The sequence below is a fragment of the Numida meleagris genome, chromosome 1 (genome assembly GCF_002078875.1).
Source record: "Numida meleagris isolate 19003 breed g44 Domestic line chromosome 1, NumMel1.0, whole genome shotgun sequence".
In the NCBI taxonomy this organism is placed as follows: Eukaryota; Metazoa; Chordata; class Aves; order Galliformes; family Numididae; genus Numida; species Numida meleagris.
The window spans coordinates 76,364,313-76,389,679 of NC_034409.1; the positions used below are offsets into that span (position 1 = coordinate 76,364,313).

The 25,367-nt window shown below is 38.9% G+C and overlaps 1 protein-coding gene across 1 annotated transcript in view; it reads left to right on the top strand.

Moving 5' to 3' along the window:
- Positions 1-25,367, top strand: part of MAN1A2 (mannosidase alpha class 1A member 2) — a 143,887-nt gene that overhangs the window by 35,160 nt on the left and 83,360 nt on the right. The window contains exon 3 of the mRNA XM_021396810.1: positions 16,591-16,687. Within this exon, the coding sequence (XP_021252485.1) occupies positions 16,591-16,687 (97 nt within the window). The remainder of the gene's footprint in view (positions 1-16,590; positions 16,688-25,367) is intronic.

Genomic DNA, 25,367 nt, shown 5'->3' on the forward strand with positions numbered 1-25,367 from the left:
TGCCATTGCCACATATCTGATGCTGTAGAAGGATTATTCTAGTTTTTGTTGTTCATTTATCAGTTTAAGTGTGGAGAACATTGTCGAGATCTTTTCTTACTGCGTTATTTGTTTACGGCTGCTATTGTGGCTTCTGAAGTGTGTAGCTTTTCATAGCCAGACCAAAGATTTCGTGGAATTGTGCATTAACTGGGGAGGTACTTAAGCTAGGATATCATATTTTTCTACGGAGCACTCTTCAGCGGTATGACTGTTGTTCTTGATAATTCTGGATTGCACTAGCATGACCAAAAGATTCTTTGTTGTGTGAGTTGCCTTCATTGAGTCAATCTTGTTGATACTGTTGTTGGTATCCAGTGAGGTCTAAAATGTAACTTCTTTGATGCATGAGATCATCACTTCTACCCCTTCATGCATTTGACTGTAGAATATAAAAATTAAAGGCCTGCTAGTCAGAATGGACAAATCAGTGCTGCTGAACCCAGTGTTGTTGCTGATTTGCTTGCTTAATGACTTCTGTACATACTTCCAGATTTTGACATCTATGTGCAGTGAATATAATGTGACTGAGATAAAACATTGACAGAGTAATATTTTGCCCTGAAACCTGTTTTTGATATATCAACTGTATAACAGGATGCTGCAGTGATTCCAGAGATGCAATTCTACATGTTGAAATATGCTGCCATCATTGCTGAGCTCTTGTCGCACTGTTTTTTTCATAACCACTTGAGTAATATAAGTAGTCTCTGTAGTTGAGATACAGATGTAATGAAAAAAGTAATTCCAGGAGACAGTATCTCTAGCATAGGTCTTCATCTAGCATACGTAACATTTCTAACGTGCAGCATGGTTGCCTGGATTAAGATGAAAAAAATTATACAGGGAAGTGTGTAGTGCATCTGAGGCTGCTTATCAGGCTTTGAAATTCCAGGTGGTCCTGAGGAGGCAGTTGGCTCTTGCCTTGCTTTATTTTGAAGTGTCCTAATGCATGTTTGAGGAACTCTGTGCTCACAAAACAGCTCTAGACTACTTGAATTAACAAAAGGAATGAATTTATGCCACCTACTTCACCTAATATCAAGTGGTGAAAATTTAGAATTGCCTAGCTGATGGGGACAATTTGTAACAAACGTGTGCCTATTTGCAGTCAGGAAGCAGACTAGTTTCTATCACTTCTACAGAAAATCTGTTGCTATTTCTTTTGAAATACCATTTTGGTGAAGTCTTTTTTACATATTGCTGTATAAAAAGGCTTGGTTTTGCCAGTACTTCAGTATTCTAAAACTTTTTTTTCAGAAAAACATATGTAAATTAGGATTGTGGAATGCTATTAAAAGTTTTATAAAGTGTTTTCAAAGCTTTATGTAATAGAAATGTTTACTAAGCACTGAGAGGGGAGATTCTTAAGATCATGGAATAAATTTGAAGCAGATTCTGCATGTCTTGGTTTTGAATTTTTTTCTTGTTCAATTCTGATATTTATATTGTTTCACTGTTCTCTGGAACTAATTCATGGAATTATATGATTTGTCTGTGTTCTAACAATTAGTTCAGTTATTTAAATAATGACCATTTGTCATTATTGCTCATTATTTACATCATTTGGCTCATTATTTTATACAGTAACAATTTTGAGAATTAAAGTTTTTCTTACCTTCTTACCGTGCAAGCTTTGTTGTACTTCTCCAGTATATTAGGTTGGTCTTCTGGCTCTAAAAAAATTAGCATTTTTAAATCAATTACTATTTTAATAAACACATCTAAAAAATGATTATTGCTGTACACTTTAGCTTTGGATTAACTAACTTTGTACTACAGTGACTTTTTCATACTAGCGTAAAGATTAAATGGTTTTATAAAAGGACAGATGAGACTTGTCTCATCTTTTAAAAGATTTTAAGATGTCTTTTTGAGGCTAATGCAGGGAAATTAGAAATATAACCGTTAGTTTAGAAGCCCTTGGCTTCCTTTCCAGGTTAAATTAGGTGTAAATTGCATGAGCACTTAAAGTTTTGGAAACTTAATTTCCATATGTCCTTTGGATAGCTTTCAGAGTATTAATTTTTGTCACAGTTAAGTATAATCGTCATGGACATTACTCTGTTTTTTATGTGTTTTGATTCTTTGAAGAGTTAAATTTTTACTCAGTCAAAGAAGGGAAATTCTTTTTTAACAGTTAAACACTCTATTCAGCATTCAGGTTTCTTTCATTTCAGACTAAGACTAATTTCATAGTATTGACTTACTGCTGGCCTTCATTTCATATGCTTGTTAAAATAGAGTATTTAATCCAGTAACCCATGCAGATTATTCTGTGTATATTTTATTCTAAACAGTGAAGTGCTAATTTTGATTGAGTCCATAAATGGCAGTTCTGAGGACTGTTGAAATCATGATCATATTAGTTTTACATGACATAGTATGTAATACAATACATACAGACTTGCAATTTTACAAGGATATAAAGAGGACAACACTCATAGGATAGGTCAATAATTGGCTGCAGATGTGGTAACAAGGTTGTGGGTTCTATGACCAGGGGGCCCCATTTGCAGATCAGCATCTGCTTTGGGGAGAGAACCTCCGCTTTACTATGTGGGATGAAGGTATCTTTGTCAGCAGGATGGGTGACCTGAGGAGGAGGTACAGAGAAAGCTACCAGCAGCTCATTGAGGATGTGATGGACAGGGTTGATTAATGAAAGGCCTGGAGCAATGTCCTGAAGGGATATCACAAAAGCAGTGAAACAGGGATTAAGCAGGGTCGCGTCTAGCACTTGAATGTAAGGAAGTACCTACAAGACACCATGGAGAAACTTCCAGAACCCTTACTGGGAGATTAGCATACTGAAGTGTCTTTGGAGTCCATGTACTTGAGTGTACACAGTGTGGTGAATAAGCATGATGAAACAGTGACCTGGGTACAGCAGCAGGGCTGTGGTCTCCTTGGAATCAGGGAGACGTGGTTGGATGGCACCCATGAGTGGAGCATTGCAGTGGAGAGTTACAAGCTCTTTAGAAAAGACTGACTGGGAAGATGAAGAGGTGTAATTTACCTTCATGTGACACAGCATTTGAAATATATGATATCTGAAATATACTTGTTCTCACTTGAGAACGTGTGCTAGCAGTCACGACGTTTCTAACTGCTTTTAGAATATTTTGTCTGCTTCTGCATCATGGTTGGGTGTCACAAGTCCACGGGACCAGATGGGATCCACCTGAGGGTGCTAAGGGAGCAGATAAACATGATTACTAAGCTGTTTCCTACGACCTGTCAGTGGTCCTGGTCAACCAGAGAGATAAGAAAAAGAGGTATAAGCAGTGGAAGTGGGGATGGGTGGCCTGGAAAGAATACAGGGATGCTATTGGGATGTGCAGTGACAGTCATGAAAGCCAAAGCACAGATAGAATCGAACTTAACAAGGGATGTGGAAAAACTACAAGAAGGGACTCCTTAGATGCATTGGGCAGAAGAGATAGACAAAGGAGTAATAAAATTAATAATTTGTTAATAAAATTAATATTTTTAATAAATTAAAATCAATCTAATTTGTTATTTTAATTTAATTGATTATTATTATTTAATAATAAATTAAAAAGGAGAGCTGACCTCCTCAGACATGGAGAAGATTGAGGTACTTAATGAGTTCTTTGCCTTGATCTGTATAGCCAGTCAGGCTTCTCATGCCTCTCATGTCCCTGAAGTTCTAAGTGGAGATTGAGAGAGCAAAATCCGTCCCAGAGCAAGTCCGAGACCACATGACGAGACTGAATGTGTATAGTTTTATGGGGCTAGATGACGTGCATCCCAGGATTCTGAAAGAACTGGCTAATGTGGTTGTCAAACCACTCTCCGTCATATTTGAAAAACCATGGATGTCAGTTGAAGTCCCTGGTGACTGGAAAAAGGGAAACTTCACTCCCATTTTTGAAGAGAGAAAGGAAGACCTGGGGAACTACAGGTCGGTGAGCCTCATGTCTCTGCCTGGGAAGATCATTAAGTGGATCCGTCTGGAAGAGGTGTAAAGACATATGTGAGACGTGGAGGTGATCTGAGACAGCCAGCGTGGCTTCACCAGGAGCAGATCATGCCTGACCAATCTGGTGGCCTTCTATGATGGAGTGATGGCATTAGTAGACAAAGGAAGAGCAACTGATGTCACCTACATGGACTTATGCAAGACATTTGACATAATCCTCCACCACATCCTTAACTCAAAATTGGAGAGAGATGAATTTGAAGGCTGGACTGTTAGTTGGATGAATAATTGGTTGGATAGTCGTAGCCAGAGGAGTGTCCATGTCTCTACATCCAGGTGGAGGCCAGTCACAAGTGGTGTCCCTCAGGGGCCCATCCTGGGACAAGTGCTCTTCGACTTCTTTATCAATGACATAGACAGTGGAATTGAGCGTTCCCTCAGCAAGTTTGCCAGTGACTGCAAGCTGAGTGGTGCACCTGACACAATAGAAGACAGGGACATCATCCAGAGGAATCTGGACAGGTTCAAAAAGTGGACAAATAAAAATCTAATGAGGTTTAACAAAGCCAAGTGTGAGGTGTTGCTCTTGGGTTCAGACAATCCTGGATGTGAGTACAGACTGAGAGAAGAGCTCATTAAGAGCAGCCCTGTCGAGAAGGACTTGGGAGTCCTGATGAGCCAGCAGTGTGTACTTGCAGCCTGGAAGGCCAGTGATATCCTTAGCTGCATGAAAAGAGAGGTGTGGCCAGCAGGGAGAGGGAGGTGATTGTCCCTGTCTACTCTGCCCTTGAGAGATCTCATTTGGAGTATTGTGTCCAAGCCTAGGGCCCTCAGTATGGGAAGGATGCGTAGCTGTCGGAGCGGATCCAGAGGAGGTCCACGAAGATTATGAAAGAGCTGGAGCACCTCTCCTGTGAATCCTATGAAGAAGGATTGAGAGAGTTGGGCCTGTTTAGTTTGGTGAAGAGAAGGCTCTGGGGAGATCTCATTCTGGCCTTCCAATACTTAAAGAGAGCATACAGGCAGGAAGGGGATCAACATTTCTATATGGCCTGATAGTGATAGGGCCAGGGGGAATGGCTTTAAAGTAGAAGAATGCAGATCTAAGTTAGATGTTAGGAAGAAATTTTTTATTTGTAGGATGTTGAGGCACTCAAACAGATTTCCCAGAGAAGTTGCGGATGCGCCATCTCTGGAGGTGTTCAAGACCAGATTGGGTGGGATCCTGGGTAGCCTGATCTAGCGTTTGGCAACCCTGCCCATGGCAGTGGAGTTGAAACTGGATGATCTTTAAGGTCCCCTCCAACTTAAGCCATTCTTGACTGGAGACTTGCTGATGTTAGATTCTTCCTTAAGAACAATTGTAAGGAGGATCCAGGAACTAGATGCCTGTCAGCCTGACCTAAGTGCTAGGAAAAATTCAAGAATAGATCATCTTGAGTGCAATCACATGGTATGTGTGGGACAACCAGGAGATCAGGCCCAGCCAGGTTCATGAAAGGCATGTCCTGCCTTACCAACCTCATCTCCTTCTATGACCAGGTGACCTACCTGGTGGGATGACAGAGAGGCTGTTGATGTAGTCTGCCTAGACTTCAGCAAAGCTTCTGACGCTGTCTCCCACAGTATTCTCCTGGAGAAGTGGGCAGTCTATAACTTGGACAGCTACACTCTTTCATGGGTGAAAACCTGACTGTATCGCTGGGACAAGAGAGTGGTGGTGAATGGAGTTAAATCCAGCTGGTGACTGGTCGTGAGCTCTGTTCCCAAGGGGTCAGTATTGGGGCCCATCCTGTTTAATATCTTTATTGATCATTTGGATGAGGGAATCCTTCAGTAAGTTTACAGACAGTGCTAGGTTAGGCAGGATGTATCATCTTCCTGAGGGTTGGAAGGCCCTACAGAGAGACCTGAACAGGCTGGATTGATGGGCTGAGGCCAATGAGATGAAGTTCAACAAGACCAAGTGCTGGGTCCTATACTTTGGCCACAGTAACCCCATGCAGTGCGACAGTCTTGAGGCAGAGTAGCTGGAAAGCTGCGTAGAGGAAAAGAGTCTGGGGATGATGATCAACGTTTGGCTGAATGTGAGCCAGCAGTGTGCCCAGGTGGCCAAGAAGGCCAAAGGCATCCTGGCTTGTATCAGAAATAGTGTAGCCAGTAGGACCAGGGAAGTGATTGTCCCCTGTATTCAGCTCTAGTGAGGCCGCACCTTGAGTACTGTGTTCAGTTTCAGGCCTCTCACTACAATAAAGGCATTGAGACCCTGGAGCATGTCTGGAGAAGGGCAACAAAGCCCTCTCCCTGCTCATCTCTCCTAAAGAGCCTGTAGTCATCTGTCTCAGCCCTCCAATTGTGTGAGCTACCCCAACGTGTCTCACTGAGGCCTGCCATATTACAGATCTGAGGCTGGACTGAAAACTCCAGTTTCTCTTACTTATTTCCCATGCTACCTGTATTTGTGTAGAAACATTTAAGTCTTATGGACTGGCATTCCTTTCTGCAGTTCTTCGTATTTTTCAGGGCCTGTGTTGACAGCACAGCAGGACATGAGCAAACTGAGTAGTTTCTGGAACGAATTGATTGATATCACCCAAGTGATAGAGGAGCCAGTGAGGAGAGATGTTCTGCTAGATCTCATACCAACAAGGGGGGGGCCTGTTGGGGATATGCAGGTCAAAGGCAGCCTTGGTTTCAGTGACTGTGAGATAGTGGAGTTCAGGATCTTGAAGGGAGGGAGCAGGGGAGAAGCAAAATCATAGTGATGGACTTCAGGAGAGTGGACTTTGGCCTCTTCAAAGATGTAGTTGCTGGAGACCCATGGCGTATAGTCCTGGAGGGAATTGGAGCCCAAGAAAACTGGTTAATATTCAGTGATTACCTCCTCCAAGCTAAAGATGAGTCCATCCTAACAAAGAAGTCCAGCAAAAATGCCAGGAAACTTGCTTGGATGTGCAAGATGCTCCTGGCCAAACTTGATCACAAGAAGAAAGTATACAGAAGGTGGAAGCAAAAACAAGTAACCTGGAATGAATACAGTGACACTGTCTGAAGATGTAAGGATGAGATTAGGAAAGTGAAAGCCCAAATGGAATTGGGCAGGAGATATCAAAGATGACAAGAAGGGCTTCTCTAAGTGTGCAGATGACAAATGGAAGACTAAGGAAAATGTGGGCCTGTTGCTGAGTGAAACAAGAAACCTGGTTATATAAGAGATGGAAAGGACTGAGGAAATGGATGTCTTTGTCTTTCTTTACTAGTAAGGCTGGTCATCAGGAATCCTAGGCCCAGAAGGTCACAGAGAAAGGCTGGAGCAAGGAAGACACTTCATCAGTGGAAGAGGGTTAGGTCAGGGGATGCTTAAAGAATCCAGACATACATAAGACTGTAAGCCCAAATGTCATTACATGGGCTCATGAGTGAGGAGGGAGTTGGCTGGGCGTGGTCCTGTTGAACATCTTCATCAATGGTTTTGTTGACAGTGCAAGTCTGCTGCTATCACAAAACTGGGAGGAGTGGCTGAAACAACAGAGGGTTGGCTGTGCTGCCATTGTGAGGAACCTGGACTTGTGCTCCATCAAGAGGCTGGAGAAACTGGCTGATAAGAACCTTTTGAAGTTCAACAGAAAGTGCAAAGCCCTGTATTGATGGGGAACAACCTTATACTGGAGAGAACCCGGTCAGTGATGGGATAATCATGAGGATGATTATCAGACTGGACTACCTCTCATGAGAGGGAATGCTGAGAGAACTGGGTCTTCTTAGCTGAAGGGGTGGAATGGGGTGAGAGTGTTGGATCTTAACAATGTTTATAAATACTTGAAGGGAGGGACAGAGCCAGGCGTTTTTTTTTTTCCTGTGGTGCCCTATGCCAGGACAAGAGACAGGGGGCACAAACTAAAACGTGTAGGATCTTTCCTGTGAACATCAAGAAGCAATTTTGTACTGAGAGAGCACCTGCAAAGGTTGCTCAGAAGTTTTGGAGTCTCCTTAGGGATCTTCAGGAGCAGTCTGGATGTGGGCCTAGGCTGCTTGCTGTCAGTGACCCTGCTTGAGCAGGACTAGGTGACCTTCGGAGGTCCCTGCCAACCTCAGCCATTCTGTGGAATCTGTTGTCTAAGCCTGTCAGCTAAAAGGAAGCTTTACCAGAAAGTAACAAATGTGCAGTTAAGTAAATAGAGTGAAATAGTTCTTGTGTTATGGACTTCAAAGATACTTTGGCAAAGTCTGAGAGTCCTCTGGAGCTTTGTTCTACTTGTCCTGTATTCATTGTGATACACAGTCATGTAATAAGGCAGTCCTAATTGTACCCTGTATTGAGTTAAAAGGTTGAGTATTGCTCACAGAAAAAGTCAGTTGTGAAGAAGATGCTGACTTTGCAGCACGCTTGCTTCCTGAGCAGTTTAAAAACTTTTTAAGCTTCATGACACAGGCTTGAAAGGAGATGTTTTATTAATATTTGAAAAGTTGTTTTCAACACAGCAAGATTTTGGTTCTGTTCCAAAAAGATGAGCAAGACTTTTAAGCAAAAGTTGTTGTAAGCCATCTTTAAGTGTGTCACCGCTGCTCTCTGAATGTCCATGTTAAAGTGTCTGACACCTGCAGAACAAATCACTGCTGAGGCTGGATGCATCAAGTGAGTGAGAAACAAAACTCTGATTGGGGAACTGGAGATCTGCCAGTGAAAGTGAACTTAATCTGACTTTCCATAAAACTTTTGAGTGCATCTTCTTTTAAAATGTGAATTCTAATATGGTACCTTTTAGAGGGGAGATATTTTTTTTAAGAGATGAGATAATTTGATATTAGTGGAGGAAATTTTGGAAACATTTTTATAAATGTACCGAGAAGATAAGTGATTAAAATGTGCTTTCATCATGGTCTTTGAATGATGCTCAAGAAGCTTCTAACAATGCTGAGAAGTAACAGCTGCAAAACTAATGGTTTCCTGTGGCTTTCTGACTGCCATAGCCTTATACTACCCTCTGCTCCTCTCTCATGCATACGTTGCTGTGAACTTCCTCTTGTCTTCTAATTTGACTGTGTGTATTGCAGTGTTTGGTTTGGAGCCACCTGTGTGCTAAATGCTACCTCTTTGAAGAAATAAAGGAATGGATTAAACTGCCTTTCTAGTCAGTTGGAATAGTAATTTGTGTCCATCTTCCTTACAGAGACACTGATTTCGTTTTTCACAAAAAGTAGAGGTCTGAAATAGCTGATTCTTCCAACTCTGTGAAATCAAGTTTGAAGTTAGACAATGGATTCAAAGGGTAGTGAAAATGTATGTGATAGAAGTATAGACAGCATGATTGCTTAAGTCTTATTCTCTTAAGAAATTGGGTTTTAAAAAAGTGGCAGTCCTGTATCTGAGTTCTGTTTTGTGTATATATAGAGAAAAGAGCTGTGCAGAAGAAAAAATATTTAATCATGTGGAGGTCTTTTTATACTGCTTAACTCTTCTTTTCATAGTTACTGTTCATGATTTCCATGCTAATCTCATTTATTTTTGTAATTGCACTATTTCTGATCTAGCTAAATTGGCTGTCCTCTGTGACTGTGGAATTTCTTTCAGCATTTAAAAACAAATTGAAGCAATTTCCTTTCTGCTTTCAATATATTATTTTTGTTTTCACAGTCACTTGGATAGGGCATCAGTTGTAAGTAATATTTCTATATTTTGTTAAGATTTTTGCACTGTTTTTTATGGCTTGCTGTGTCTGGCTTTAATCACAATAAAAAAAGAAATGCTATAAATACTACTACCTACCTTTTTCAGATTTAAGACAGCTCTCCCTGCATGTGTGTGAGTGCATATGCGCGTATATGTTTTAGTAAGTGGCTTTGTTTCAATACTCCTGAAATGTTCTGGATTCTCAAGTGTAATTCAGCCTATTAAAAGCAGCTATGTTGGCTTTAAGCTATTTCACTGTGCTTTTTTGATGATTGTCATCTCATTGTTGCTGAATGACATCTACATAAAGTCAAGATGGACTCATTTTCATTAAGACATCGCATGTCCTTTTGGCAAACTAATTTTCCATGACTTGATCAGATTGAAAGTTGATTAGTGCTTTGGCCAGTGCAGGCAAGTTAGGAATGTCCCTGCACAGATTTGTGTCTGTATGGATTTGTTTCTGTGCTGGGTGGTTGTATAAAGAACTGATTTTAAAGTTGTTAAAAATTATGCCTGTCAGAAGTCTTGCAATTTGTTGTACTTATTCTGCTCGGACAGGAAGGAAAATAAAACTTCTTATCAGTGTGGCTGGTGCAGGATTACAGCAGGATGGCCTAGATAGCTTGCTTTGGTTGATAACTTAAAATGTGCTACTAGTGTGAAGAGCGCATGTATGTTTGAAGGTATTTAAAAATAAAATCAGTTCCTTCAATTTTTAGCAATTGCAAAATTCTCTTGCACACTTGTATTACTAGAAGAAAGTTTAAAAATTCAAGAAGGTCTTCGTTTTTAAAGTTATCTCTTTCAGACTATTGTGAAAAAAACCTGCTTTTCAACGATGAGCTATAACACATCCACAGTATTTAAAATTCTTAAATACAAAGTAAAATCAAGAAAACAAATACTGCATTTCTCTAGTACAATCAGTCAAATGAAAATAAGCAAAACCCCAGGTGAAGTACGCATTGTCAGAACTGTTAGGTCTCTCTGAAATCTAATGGAGCTTCCTGCTGTTTTTTAAATTTAGAATTTTGTGCTTTTTTCCTGTACTATGGAGATTTTGCTAGCAAAAGTAATGAGTTATGGCTGGATGGAAAGTACTGTATATTAAATTTCAGAGAATCTAGAGTAGGAAGTATTTTGCAGCTAGGAAACTGACTGGAAAGCAACAGCATCCTCTTAAACATGGTAAAAATTGTGCTATCTGCTGGTCATTTTTGCAGGATTGCTTTTGTAGCCCTTTCTTTATTTCCCAGAGCAACACAGAATATATGCCAGTGTGTTCTTTAGCATAATGAACATAAAGAATTTGTTTAATATTAATACTTTGAGGCTATGTTTCAGAATTGCTGTGTATCAATGACTTCATAAAATATTTTTGTGAGCTACTGGTAGTTGGTCAGTCAACTCTTTTGTGGTGTGTTCAACTAACACATAGACTGTACACGTATACTACTTCAGTACCTGAAAATTTCAGCAATTAGCATGTTCTGGGATTTGAATTCTTGATCTGCATTGCTGGCATCTATTCTTGTTTTCTGCTTTATCAGTGGACTAGAAGGTGACTAAGAAGACAGAGTCTTTTAAAAGGATTCAGTGCAGGATCAAAGAACTACAGAGTCCTATGTTTGATGAGATAATTGTGCAGATTAAGAGAAACTAGAGGAGGGAATAAAGTTGTTGAACACAGATACTGAAGATTTCCCAGTATGTTTTTTTTTTTAAATGATCATCATGATACACAAAGATGACCTGATGGCTATATGCACAATACATCAAATAAAACATTTGGCAAGGTTCATTTCTAACAGCTATTGAACAAGAGTAATCTTGGGTTTGAGGATGATGTCTCTCTCTTGCCCTGGAGAAACTGGTTGACTACAGGAAGCAGCTTTGTCCACATAGAGATTCAAAGTAGAAAACTGGGGCCTGACAGAAGAATTGAAGAAAAATGTAGTGGGACTGAATGATTGCATTGGGTCTGGGGGAGAGGATGAAATTAGAACTTGATACTTACTGGGGTAAAGTATGAGTTGACTTATTCCCACTTGAGAATGAGAAGTTGTGATTATAATATTTCTTTGGAAAGGTCACTCATAGTGCTTAATAGCAGATAAAAAAAAAGCAAACATCTAGTATTTCGGGAAAGGAAGACAAAATAGACAAAGTTCTTTTGCTTGTGTATGGACCTAATGTTCTTCTGCGTCTTGGATGCTTTGTGTATTTCTAGTCTCAATTTCAAGATTGTACTTTCAGCAGTTTCACCACAAGAATAAGCCAATGAAGATGATTAAATTGCCTGAAAAACATTTAGATGTTGTGTTGAGAGACATGGTTTAGTGGGGTTATTGGTGGTAGGTGGATGGTTGGTATGGATGATCTTGTAGGTCTTTTCCAACCTAGCTGGTTCTATGATTCTAAAAGGCAAGAGTGTAAGCACTACTTTCTAGTGGTTGGTGTGCAGTTCTGTTACAAAGACAATTTGTGAGTTTTCTGAATGCAGGATTAGTGAAACCCGTGACTCTACCAGTTTATCTTGAAACAATAAGAGCGCATACTGAAAATACAGATTCACTATCTAAAAATAAAAATAAAAAAATCAAAGCACTTTCAGCTTCCGTACAGAAATTTGAGTGGTCAGTTCACTGCTGTAAGCTTTCCAAGTTTATGCCATTGATATCTACTGTTTCAGTTCTCACGAAACTGAAGTATTAGTCCCCTTAGGTAGGCTTCAGGTCTTTTATGCAAACAGTCAAGTTCCCCATTTTGCATTAATGTGATTAACATTTTTTTATATAATAGTGGATCTGTTACTAGATGTATCAGAAAATGAAGATAAGTTTCTGTGTGTTAGAGCATGTTCCAAACAGATTTTTTTGAGTGTTCAAATATGTGTGACAGAGGTGTAAATGGATACTTTAATTTCTATTTAGGTAGATATTTGTAGTTCCCAGAGTAATAAAATAATTTTTCTAATTATCTTCAAACCTCTGAGTGTCTATACAATGAAAAGATCATTCCTGTGTATTCCTGTTGAATGGCAAGAAAAAGATTTCTCCTTTCTAGACACAATTCTTTACAAATTGTTTTATTTGCTTATTTCGTAGGACTCTGATTTAATTTAAGTTAAATATCTACCCATTCGAGGGACTGGAAAGAAGCCTCTAGAAATAATAGTTCAAACCAAAAATCTCCAGTGTGCTGCTGTAGTGATGAGACTACCCAACAAAAGTCTTTTCCATTACTGTAATCTCCTTTTAATGTTGAAAATATGATTTTTGTTAAAAGACATCATTACCACTCTGCCTTTATGAAATACCGATTTCTTAGCAAGTGCAGTGGATAAGATCTAATGAACCAGGCATGCACACTCTAAAGTAAAAGGATCTAAATATTTTGTATGTACAAAAGCAGTTTCATTTGAGACAGTTCCTGCTTTTTGCCATTCTGGCAACAGTGTCCAAATTAATCTTTTCTTTTGTAGAACTATCAAGCTGTACACACAACAGTGCTTTGCTGACTTGTATTTTTGGATGCATCCCATGATAAATATTTTTGAGACTGGTATGCAATGAACCTTCCCAATAGGATTCGTTTTTCTGTCAAAAGCAGAATCAGTCATCTGGAATTAATAGAACCAGGGAGAGTTCCATCAGTAAAAACATTCATTCTCTGGTGGCCACGTGGTAAGATCTTCATATTATATGCCATCAAATGCCAAGAACTTACTGTGAGCACGTTACTTACAGTTCCTCAGCCAAAGTGATATCCTCTAGTAGAGTTTTAGCTGTCAGAGACATGTCTTCTCCCATCTCACAAACTTCTGTTCCCAGTCGTATAGGTGTGTATCCTGTTACTACTTCCGGCAGCAACATAAATCTTATGTTATCAGATCTCTTGGTATATCGTGCTTATGGAACTCAATATTGGGTACAGAAGCTGAGGGGTTTCTCACATACGTAGTTGTTTGCTAACCTGATACGCTGAAGCCTTAGCTCAGTGGTAGACAAGGATATCACCTTGCGTACCAGAATAATCTGCAGCATTCATCTGGAACAAATCAGTTGATTTTCTAATGTGAAAATAATAAGATCCTTGGAGAATTGTAATGCAGTTTCCTGTTTGGGAGAGGTAGAGGTGACATGGTAACCAACACCTGCTCAGTTTATGCAAGTTACTTATTCTCTTCAAAATATCATTTCCTTTATCAGAATGTTAGCCAGTACAGACAACTGTGTCTTAGTCTGTCATGTTTGACAATGCTTCTGTATCTTAGGTTACTTTTCCATTAATTGATTAATCTGGTGAAATTAGTTCCTTTAATATGTCTATCTTACAGTTTTTCCTAAGATAATGTTCAAGTATCATAGAAACTTAAACTTGTTGTTTAGGTATCCATCTGTTATCAAACTCAGATACAGAGCTCAGTGTTCAGTAACTCTTTAGCTCTACACTCTAGTGCTTTCAAAAAATACAAGTCTTTTTTTTTTTTTCAAGGTAGTGTTTTCAGGACTGTCTTCTGATTTTGTGCACAATAATTCAGGAAGACCTTGACTGTCCTGTCCCATCCTTAGGTAGCCCTGTCTGACCTCATAAGTAACCTTGCTTTAGGCTAGAGGTTGGACTGAAGACATTCTGAGATCCCTTCTAGCCGGAGTGAAGCTGTGATTCTTGATTCTATAATCGTAAATTAATAAAAATGAAAAAAATGGATTGTTTCGGGATAATATTGGTAGGAGCTCTTAGAGCTATAATATCTGCAATCAGCTTTTTACTGTATTTAGTTGTTCTGCAGTTTTCTTATGCTAGCAGAGGATCTCTTTATCTGAGCCATCTCTATGTTCAAGTAGCTACTGATTGGTCAGTTATAGAGACATGTGCTTGTTAAACACCAAGGAGTGTGTCAGTGGCAATGAAATTGCTCTTTTCTCCTCTTCTAGTATAATACTTGTGTTCTCTTTTTCTTACTCTATGAGTTTATGTCCTGCTTGTGTATCTCTGCTGTGTTCCAGGTTATCATCTGGCCATAAGATGACTTCCTTCAAGCTTCTTCTGTCTCTGTTCATGTTCAGACAAATTAAGGCTATGTTTGGGTTGAATGGGGATCTCATGATGGTTGTTGAGAGACAGTGACTTGTGCTTTGCATCTCTTAGTGAGCAGCTTGGATGCTGTTTGAAAGACTTGTGTTTACTGGGTGCTGACTTCCAGTGAGTCCTGAACTCAGGGAGAGAAAAGAGCTGCTGTTTGCCTTGTGTGAGATAGTGCTTATGAGCCTACATCTGCTTGTTCCTTACAGTTTTCTCTGGGTATCGTGACGGATTAAAATAAGAATGCTACATTCTTGTAAATCATGCAATTACTTGCTACAGGATGATCTACAATTTCTTAAAAGTTTAGTATAGGTCTTTAAGTTGCATTAGGGTATTTTTTTCCTCTTAGGGAGCATTTATCAAACTTGCAGAAATGATGCTTTAATTTCTGTACATTTTCTGAAGGTTTTTGTTTATTTGAACAGTATTTTAATACCACTTTTAGAAGTCATTTTAGAAAAATAAAATACATATAGCACTGCGGATGCAACTTTATGACTATTAATTCAGGAGTCTTCCTAACTTCCTTCTGTCTGGTGAGGTGATTTTTAAGAGTTGGATTTCTTCCTGTTACCTGCTTTGATCTGTTTGTGGAGCTGTTGGAGAGGGTCCAGAGGAGGGCCACAGAGATAAGAGGGCTGGAACACCTCCCTGCGAAGACAGGCTGAGGGAGCTGGGCTTGTTCAGCCTGGAGAAGAGAAGGCTGTGAGGAGACCTCATTGCAGCCTTCCATTATTTAAAAGGAAATTATAAACAGGAGGGGAATAAACTTTTTACAAGGGTAGACAATGATAGGACAAGTGGGAATGGTTTTAAGCTCAAGGAGAGAAGGTTTAGATTGGATGTCAGGGGGAACTTCTTTACAGAGAGAGTGGTGAGGTTCTGGAACAGGCTGCCTAGAAAGGTTGTGAATGCTCTGTCCCTGGAAGTGTTCAAGACCGGGTTGGTTGAAGCCCTGGGCAACCTGGTCTAGTACCAGATCTGGAGGTTGGCAGCCCTGCCTGTGTCAGGGGGGTTGGAGCTTGATTATCCTTGTGGTCCCTTCCAACCCAGGCCATTCTATGATTCTGTGATTTAAGTAACTAATATGATTATGCTGCACTTCTGTACTTCCAGTTTTACAGTTTTGTGGCTGCTGAATTTCAGGTGTATACAAACAAAGAATTTAAACTTTTAGGAAACACATAAAAACATTGTTTAGCAGCTGATATGTGTAACTAATGCCTGTGGACCAACGGTAACAGAAACCTCTATTAAAAAGAAAATCTTATTGAAACAGATGTTTCAGGAACCTTATGCTGTAAATGAATTGTCTACTGCATCATTCATTATTCTTCCTAAAGAACAAAGCTTTTGGCATTTCTCATGGTGGAGATTGTTCCACAGTATATCTCTGTCAAGTAGGTGTTTCCAAAAAAACCCAAAAAGTATGACACCATTGCAAGATTACACTGTTGCATCAGACTGTGACTAAGCAAATAAATCCCTTTTAAGCTTCAGATATTGTTAGATTTTTTTTCTTTTGGTTAGCAGCTTAGGTGTTAGACATTAAGGAATTGGTAAAAAAAAAAAAAAAATTATGTATATTTAAGGCAAAGAAAATGAAAGTGAACTAATGCAGAGCATTCTGTAAATCAAGTCAAATAGGTTGTTTTCAAAATTTGCTTGTGATGTACAATCTGATTTCTTTAACAAGTAGAAATAATGGCAAAAGAATTACCAATATGCTGGAATGGATGAGAAAGATAAAGTTTCAAATAAGGAATAAAATTATGTATTATTGTATTTGTATGAAGTAGCTTCAAAACATAACTGAATTTTGTTTTTTTTTGTCTCTTAGATGATGAAGCATGCCTGGGACAATTATAGGCAATATGGATGGGGGCATAATGAGCTCAAACCAATTGCCAGGAAAGGACATTCCACCAACATATTTGGTAGGCTGTATTCTCTTTTTCTTTTTCTTTTTTTTTTGGTCCATGCTATCCTCTTTGAATGTCTACTCAAGCATTCTGTTTTAATATAAGTCTTGAAGCGTGGATCACAGAATTGTGGTTCAATGACTATCTTTACTAAACTACCTATTGGGAGTAACCTATTCTTATTGTCGCAATAGTAAAGTTGTGTCCATGTATGCTGTTAATTTGTCAGCATATATATATGTATAACCAGCAGGTAGTGTGCTCTTGACATTTGGGGTTGCAATTCATATAAATTTGCCTTAAAAACATAAACAAAACCCTCACCTCTTCTTGCCTAAATTTTCATATTTGATTTTTTGTGGATGATTCAAAAAAGTGTGCGTTCATGATGCTGAAAAGCTGCTTTTAGCATGATGAATTTTTAAGTAGCTTTTGAAAAAGAAAAATCTCGATGAGACAGGGACTTTACCTGATGTCTGACTTTTGGATCCTGAGTATATAAATGGAACAAAAGGCAAAGCTGAAAAATAGAGAAGTTTGGGGGTGGAGGATGAAGAAATTCAAGGGATGAACTGAGACTATTTGAGCAATGGAGTGTGAATGTAAGCGTTACAAATGGCATTTTAAGTAGTATAAAATATGTGGAAGGTAAAGATCAAAAAACTGAATTGCCTGTGTTGCACGTGTGATCAGACTTAATAACCAGATGGGTTTTTCTTCCTTAAAATCTCAATGATCTGCAGTAGTACTACATTTTTTTATGTTAAGACAGAATAGGTAGAATTGTTATTGGCAAATAGCAAGGATTTTATTAATGTTCAAACCAGAAACTAGATCTATCCAGTTCTAACCCCTCCCCACAGCAGAGGGTTGGAACTGGATGGTCTTTAAAGTTCCTTCCAACCCAAGGCATTCTGTGATTTGAAATGCATGCAATACTGTAGGTTTTCTTTTTTTAATTCTCCTCAGGGGTTCATACTGTGTTCATCCCTTCTGTGGTACCCAAGAAAGATGGAAATTTATCATAACTACATTTTACATCAAGAGTGAATGTGATTGTACTGTGTATACTTAAAGTATGCTACTGTTGATTATAATAGTTTACTTGAAATCAAGACTTTTATTGGCTTTTTAAATAAGGTAGTATGGTAATGACATTGTGTGAGGTTGGCTGTCATTGCAGTGGGTATTTATTTTATGTATCCTGCTTTAAGCCTTGAATTTGTTCATTGGAGATTATAGAAATAAAGATTAGGATTGTGTAAGTATCTGGTTTTCTGTGTGTAGTGGTAGAACCCAGAATAAATTATTTTGACTTCTACTGAAATTTTGTTAGCATTTTGTTTTCAGCCTTAGGGGAAAAAATTAACTAATTCTGAACAGAGTTAAGTAGCTTGTTTTAAAAGTATTTGCCCTGGATTCAGCCTACACTGTACTGATCACACACTGATGTTTGGTTGTTGCTGAGCGATGGGTGCATGCCCAGGGCTTGGCCAAGCCACTCAGTGGGAAAGAGCTGCCACCAAGATGGTGTGAAGGAGGGGGTGGAGCCAGGACAGGGGCCTGAGTTAGGCCAGGGGTCATTCCATACCATGTGTCACCAAGTGATATGGAAGGCCATCACACTGTAGGCTGTTAGCTGGGGCAGCTGCTGCTTGGGGGGCTGTGAGGCATCAGTCGGCAGGGAGTGCGATCTTGTGTTGCTGGCAGCTGTCATGTTGGTGCAGTGCATTGGTCAGCAGGTGGCAAGTAATTGCGTTTCTGCTGTATGTATTGTTATTGTTGCATTTCTGTTTTCATTTTCTGTCTCAGTAAATAGTTTTCATCTCAACTCACGAGTTCTGTTTTGTTTCCAATTCTTTCCCTCACTCCAGATGGGGAGGAGTGAGTGAACAGCTGTGGGGTGCTGAGCTGGGGTTGTGTTAAACCACAATGAGATTGTAATATTTAAAGTTTTTCTGCTCTCTCTCTCTGCCCCTGCTTTCTTTTTTTTTTCTTGAAACCATTCACACATCTTACCAAAGTAACAAGTAATTCTATTTATATCCAAGCTGTTTTTCATCAAATTTGTATGCACGATGAACTCCAACCTTAAAAAACAAAAACACATACTGGAACAGAAGGGAGAGCTTTAACTAGATACTCTGCTTCTGTCCCCTACTTTCAGCAAACAAGCAAGCAAAAACTGACAAAAAGCACCCACAAACCTACAGTGCATGGAAAGCTATTTAAATTCAGAGGAGAATAATTTAATTTACTGTAGTCACCCTGCCAGCAACCAGTTGAACGAGGGTTGTTCAACATTACTGCAAACAAATGGCTTGGAGTTTAGTTGATTATTTTTCTTCATGCACTGGAACCTGTTTTGTTACACTTGGTGTGTACGGTGTAAAAAGTGGGATTTGTTTTACTTTTCTATATTCCTTTATAAAGAAAATGATTGGGTCAGATGGAGCTGTCTGGGGAGAAGGTGGACAATTGAGTATGTTTAGGAGAGAAAAAAAGCATCTGAAATGGACAGAGTTTGAGGGTGAAATAGAAGAGTCTAAAGGTGCAGTCAGAGCTGAGCATGGCACAAGGAGATAATGTGAGACTGCAGGGAAGAGCAGAGAGCATCAGCCTTTTGCTGTGACAGAAAGACATTTTTGGTTCCCAGAGTTCTGTTTGGTAGTCTGTAGAAATTTCTATTTTCTACCTTGCACATTGTCAATACTTGCATTTCTACCAGAAAAAATCTTGTTGGAGGCATCCTGTGATCTAACTTCCTTTTTACCTAGCTCTATGTCATCAATAAACCATGGCTTCCTTAGTGTTTTTTTTCCAACTGAGGAAGTTAAAATGACAATTTTCAGTGTTCACCTATATGACAGTGTAGTCCTTGCTGCTGAATTCATGAGGTTCCTTAATTTGTTAAGAATTATTTTGTGTCAACTTCTGTTTGCAACCCAGACTCTTTATGAAAAGAGTTATGTTTTCTTTATAGGAGAGGCCAACATTTTTAATATGTCTGGTGCTGTATTTTAAAGTGATTTAGAATTGCAGTTCTAGTCTAGGTTTTTTTTAATTCCTCCTTTGCTTTCTTCTCATATGTCTCCTAGTGGGGCTGGAAGACCTGCTACTTTACTCTCCTTGTTTGGAATGTTTTTTCTTTGTAATTTTAGCACCGTTGTCTGAAAGAAATTGTAGAGTTCTCTCACTTTCAGGTCTCTGATCATCTCTTTCCAGCTAACTGTCCCAGCTGATTCCCTAAGTGCCGCTCCTTTTAAAATCCAGATGTTATCTTGTGCCATTTAATTTTTAGCCAGTTCACGCTACAGTAACTCTGTTCAAGGCTATCTTGGTGAAAAACTTTTCTGTAATGTCCTCAGGATATATCAAGTCTAGAATAGAATCAACTATTGTTGACTTGGTGGGTTGTTGATAAGAAGGGGAAAAACAATTGGTGTTTCTTGTACTAAGAGTATCTAGGCTGTATTGTTACTGCTAGAATGTTATCAACCTCTATTACCCGTAACAACAGCATTCCCAGTGGTATTTGCCTTTATAGAAGCATTACAGAACTGTTTTTGAAATCTGATGCTATTTTTTAATAAAAGCTGCTCAGCAAAACCTGTTTCTATTATTCTCTCAAAGATTATTTGACCCAAATTACTTTCTGCCATTACTGCAGCCCGTTGTACTTCCATCTCAGTTCCTAGCACATCTGTGAGATTCAGCAAGGCAGTGCTGCTCCTGTTTGACACTGCATCCTTTTGCATGAATCTTTGGGAAGCCTGTTTTACTGATAACTCTCAAATGAGGTAAATATCATTCAATTTAGAAGGCAGAAAAACCCCTCAATCATCCCTGTTGGACTCTCTTCTTCTGTCTGAGGTAGTGTACGTCTGTATCCATGCCAGGGAAATCTTCAATGGGTCCAGCATTATAAGATCTAGTAGGTTTCAGGCTTGGGTGAGAGAAGCAGTGAGGAAGTGGCCTGCACTGCTTTCTTACATCTTAATTCTAAGTCATAAAAAATTAAAAAAAAAAAAAAAGTGATAAACTTCAAAGCAGCTTTCTCAGTGCCTCACTGAAGCATGCCAGCAAGAACATTTCTGGGCTATGCCAATTTGTAGTGTGACTTGTAAGAAAGCCTCCTGAGTTTGTGTTAGTTGACCTGCAGCTAGAATATCTTGCTAGTCTTCTAGAGATGTCGGACCCTGATGATTGTAAGCTGTCAAGGAGAGCCTGCTAAAAGTCTTGCCTATCAAACTGCGTAGTCAGTCAGCTAAAATCTTAAATAGTGCCTTTCCGGTTCTGCGGTCAAAACATTGGTTGTATGGTACTGCTTTTGAAAAGTGTAATTGGAAATTGGTGGACTTGTAAAGACATTTACATGTCTTTACTACCTATTTTTTACATGTCTTTTTACCTTATTTTACCTTTTACCTTATTTTACCTTTTACCTTTTACCTTACCTTTACCTTATTTTTACATGTCTTTATTACCTATAATATTTATAGGTTCTGTGCTGGTGAAACACAGCTAATTTGCTTTGTTGTGAAAGCTGCTTGCTTTTGAAAATCTAAGATTTGTTGTTTATTTCTACCCTTGAAGATAAAATAAGGTATACAAGTATTCCAGAGAGGAAAGGTGTAACATATTTCCAGTTAATTTTGATTTGCAGGTCTGATGATGATTTTTTTCAGCTGCTGTTCTCTCCCCACCCCACTTCCCCTACCCCCCCCAAAAAAAAGTACTCTTGAGCAGCTTAAGATGTTGGATTAATTTGACAGCCTCAGGGTGGCATTCTAGAGGTAGGGTTGTGTGGGATCTGGGTCAAGTTCTCATTAGAACACAAAGGGTGAGAAAGAAGATAGATACTGGTGGAAAATGTTGCATGTAAGATGGTGAGCAAGTATGGCAGATGTTGAGTTTACTTTGGAAGGTTTTCAGGTTTTAGCTAAAGCCACAGTAGTTGCTGGTGTTTTCAGATTGCCTTGTTCCAGTGTGATCTGGCTGCGTGCCAGATTCTGATCCTCAAATAGCACGCAGCCAGCAGCATCTAAATGAGAATTGGAATGAACGTGAATGGAAGAAAAAAATAAGAAAAAAAAGACTAAAATCCTTGGCAGTACAGAACATTGGCCACGGCACAGCTAGAAATCACTGGTTGTGATCTGACCTGATGCTTTTTGAAATGAGAGTTTCAAAATTTACTTGTGGGTTTGGGGTAATTTTAACTATCTGAGAATTAAGTGAAGATACGTAGTTTGTGAGGGATGTGTTAAGTAATGATACAAAGTCCTGCAAAACTGTCAACATGTCCATACTACTAGCAGTGCATTTCTAAACTTTGCATTTGGACAATTTTTGTCTAGAGATGAGCTGCATCATGTGAAGATGATCTAGTAATAAATACATACCTAAACATATGCCTAGGTGTTTTAATGGTGTGAAAATAATAATGTTGTATTTTTAATTAGTAGATGCTTGTATAGAGATATGCCCATTCTCATGCACACGGATTTAACAAAACTGTTACTTTGTGTTTTGTCATGCTAGAAATTGTCTCAAGCACCTATAGTGCTTTCCTGTTTCTCCTTTTCTTTTATCTCAGGTGGTGTGCAAGTGGACAGTTTGATCTACAGTGTTTTCCAACTGTGTTTTGAGATGTATTCTAGGGGGAACAGAGTGGTCTGTGAAGTTGTGTTACGGTTGCAATTGCACTGTTGCATTTGTATTACCTCGTAAAGCCTCAGTGCCACAATGCAGTGCTGTATCTCTTCCCTAACACACAACTAATACAACTGTTGTGTTTTATGAGGAATTTGTCTGCTGTGTTCAGAGATGTGCTGATTTTTATTTAGTTTAAAAAAAAAGTTTGGTCTATGAGTGGTTTAACAAGCAAAGATACATTAAAGCAAGCAACTTGAGGATTTACATGGGTTAGTTAGTAAGCTGAGCTTTTTTTTTTCTAACTTAAAGTTGCCAATTAACTGCTTGATTTCGACCAACTCATTACATGCTTTCTCTTGCCCAGCTTGCTCTGCCAGCCCATCTCAGCCTCTTTAGCTGTAGAATGTCACCGGGTCTACTGTCTGCTACTGCTGCAGCAGCGTGGGAAGCTCTCATTGCTGATCTCTGTTGCTGAACCATGGGGAACTGTCAGGGCATTTCTCCATGGTGCCAGAGAGCAGAAGCAGCAGTGCTACCAAGCACTGTGGAGAAAATGCATTCATCAGACTGTAAGGATGTGAGGCTGTTGCAAGAATAAGCTGAGTCAGGCAAAGGAGTTTATTTTTCCAGTACTTCTGGCAAGTGCAGTATAGCTTAGAAGAGTCTGAGACTTAGAAAATAAGAGGTGGAATGCTTCTTGGTAGTGATTTTACAGGAAAATGCTTTTACACGTTTTTTTTTGTATTATCCTGGAAAAATATTCATTAGCTTACTGGACATTTTTGTTGTCTTTCGTTACAATGGTCGCTGCGCTGCTTGAACTGCTCTGACTCTGCTATTGCCATTAGGTTTTCAAGGTCATATAACTGAGTGTTAGGTTTTGTAGGCCTTCTCTTTTTCTATATTTTTAACTACCACATAACCAACAAATATGTAAAAATAATGGAAACAAAACATTTTTACTGGGAGGAAACTAAATGATAAACCCAAAAGAGTGTATCACCCAAAGGTACGACCTTTTGGAAATATGGTTAAAACCTCCTGGTGTCCTCTAATTGTAAAAATCCTTATGAAGAGGCAATTCCTGCTCAATATCCTTTATGTGTGTGTACTTCAGCCTCTGAATCCATGTGGATGATAAATGAAAACAATGAAGGAATTATATACATATGTAAACAAATTGGTTCTTGGCTTCTTACTGTTTTTATGGAAAATATTTAGCGAACAGTAGTTTTATCTTAACTATACTTGCACAAATAACCTACCCATTATTTAACTTTTTGGTGAAGAACAAAAGGGGAAAAACTCCTTTCACACTGCGCTCTACTAAAGAAAGCTAATTGTGCAATGCAAATTTCAGCCAGATCTGTATTTAAGAAAAATGTGAAGACATCAAAAATCTATTCAATTTTAAAGTAAACGAAACTGGCCTTTGAACAGCCAAGTGCAGCTGTGACTTCTGCAAAGTCATGTATGAGTGACTACACTTGAGACAGTGTTGAACATATGTACTGTGAACGTGTATTCTTTTTACCCAGTAACACATTTTGGAAAGACAAAGTTTTAAGAACGTAGTTCTCATGAATTACTGGCCTAATCTGGAGTCAAAACAATGTTCTTATAATGCAAGAAAAGTTCCATCAGGTTGGATGAGAGATGAAATGTGATCACGACTCTTCCACCAAATATGGAAGGCAATAGGTGCCTAGGAAAGAAATGTAAGAACAGGAAAAGCATGTAATAACTGGGTGTTTCTCTAAGTACTGCCTGAGTTTGTGTGGTGTTACTACTTCAGGAGCCAGAGGCAGTAAGTTTTAGTTAATAACCTGTAGTTTATTTTTTCATGACTTTGTGCATTCTGTTTTTGAGTCTGTGCAGGCTTTAGGGCTCCCACAATATATTACTACATGTGGTTCCCCAGTTTGGTTCCACATTTTGAACTGTTGTGGTTTTGAGCTGTCTACTCGTTATATTAGATGACTAGCTTTGATATCAGAGCAGAACCTGAAGAAAGTATCCATTATTTGTGTTTTCCTTGCCTTTCATGAGTTTGTAAAACTGTCCATGTCCTCAATTCTGTCTTTCTTATATGCAGAGTATTGGTGTAAGCTGTTTCTCATACATGTGTTTTTCCACCCTACACATTGCTATCTCTTTTTTCAAGTTTTCCTATTGTTTTGAGAGGAAGATTAGAATGTTTCATTATGTTTTGTTTCTCATTTCTTTTTCAATTGTATTTTGCATTTTTTAGGCAGCTTATGGAGTCTAGAAACTCCCAGCAGAGTGGCTGCTCAGCGGTATCATTACTTTTCAGTATCCTCATCCAGTGTGTACAGCATTTCCCCATGATTTATTAATATATAGAATAGCATGTATCTAAGCATTCATCTCTGATCGCTCTGGTGATTTTCCTCACAACGGTAATTGTAAATTTGTACTTAGCCTATTTCCTATCTTTTAAATCATTATCCATCTGTGGGAGAGCAATTTTCTCTTATCCTGTACGGTTTTTTTCTTAAGAGCCTTTGTTAAGGGATGTTGTCACATAACCTTCTGTATGTATTCTCTGTTCAAATGTTGGTTGACTTCTTAAACGTCGATGCTAACACACAAGATCCCTTCACTGTAACTCTTGACTCTTCCTCAGTTCATCTAATTTAGATCTGCCTTCTGATGCTGTTAATTGGGCAAGCAGTGTTTTATAAACATTACTTCGCTCCACTGCAGTAGAGGTGGTGTTCAGTCAGAGTATGGTTGTTCTCTGAAACTTCCAAATGAGTGCAGGTAGAATGTGATCTGACCGTGCATTCCCTCCTAAATACTTACGGTGCTGAAGCCATAAAAAATAACTATAGTTCGCTAAGAACGTTTTTCAGATGTTACTGCTTTTGTTAAATTGTCACAAGTGCGGCTATGCATATCTGAGTATTTCACTGTGAGCAACTGTTGTCTTCCGTTCTTCCTTTGAGTAATGCAGTATTCCTATGGAACACTTTTCACCCAGTCTGTATTAATTTCTACCTCCTACTTAGATTTG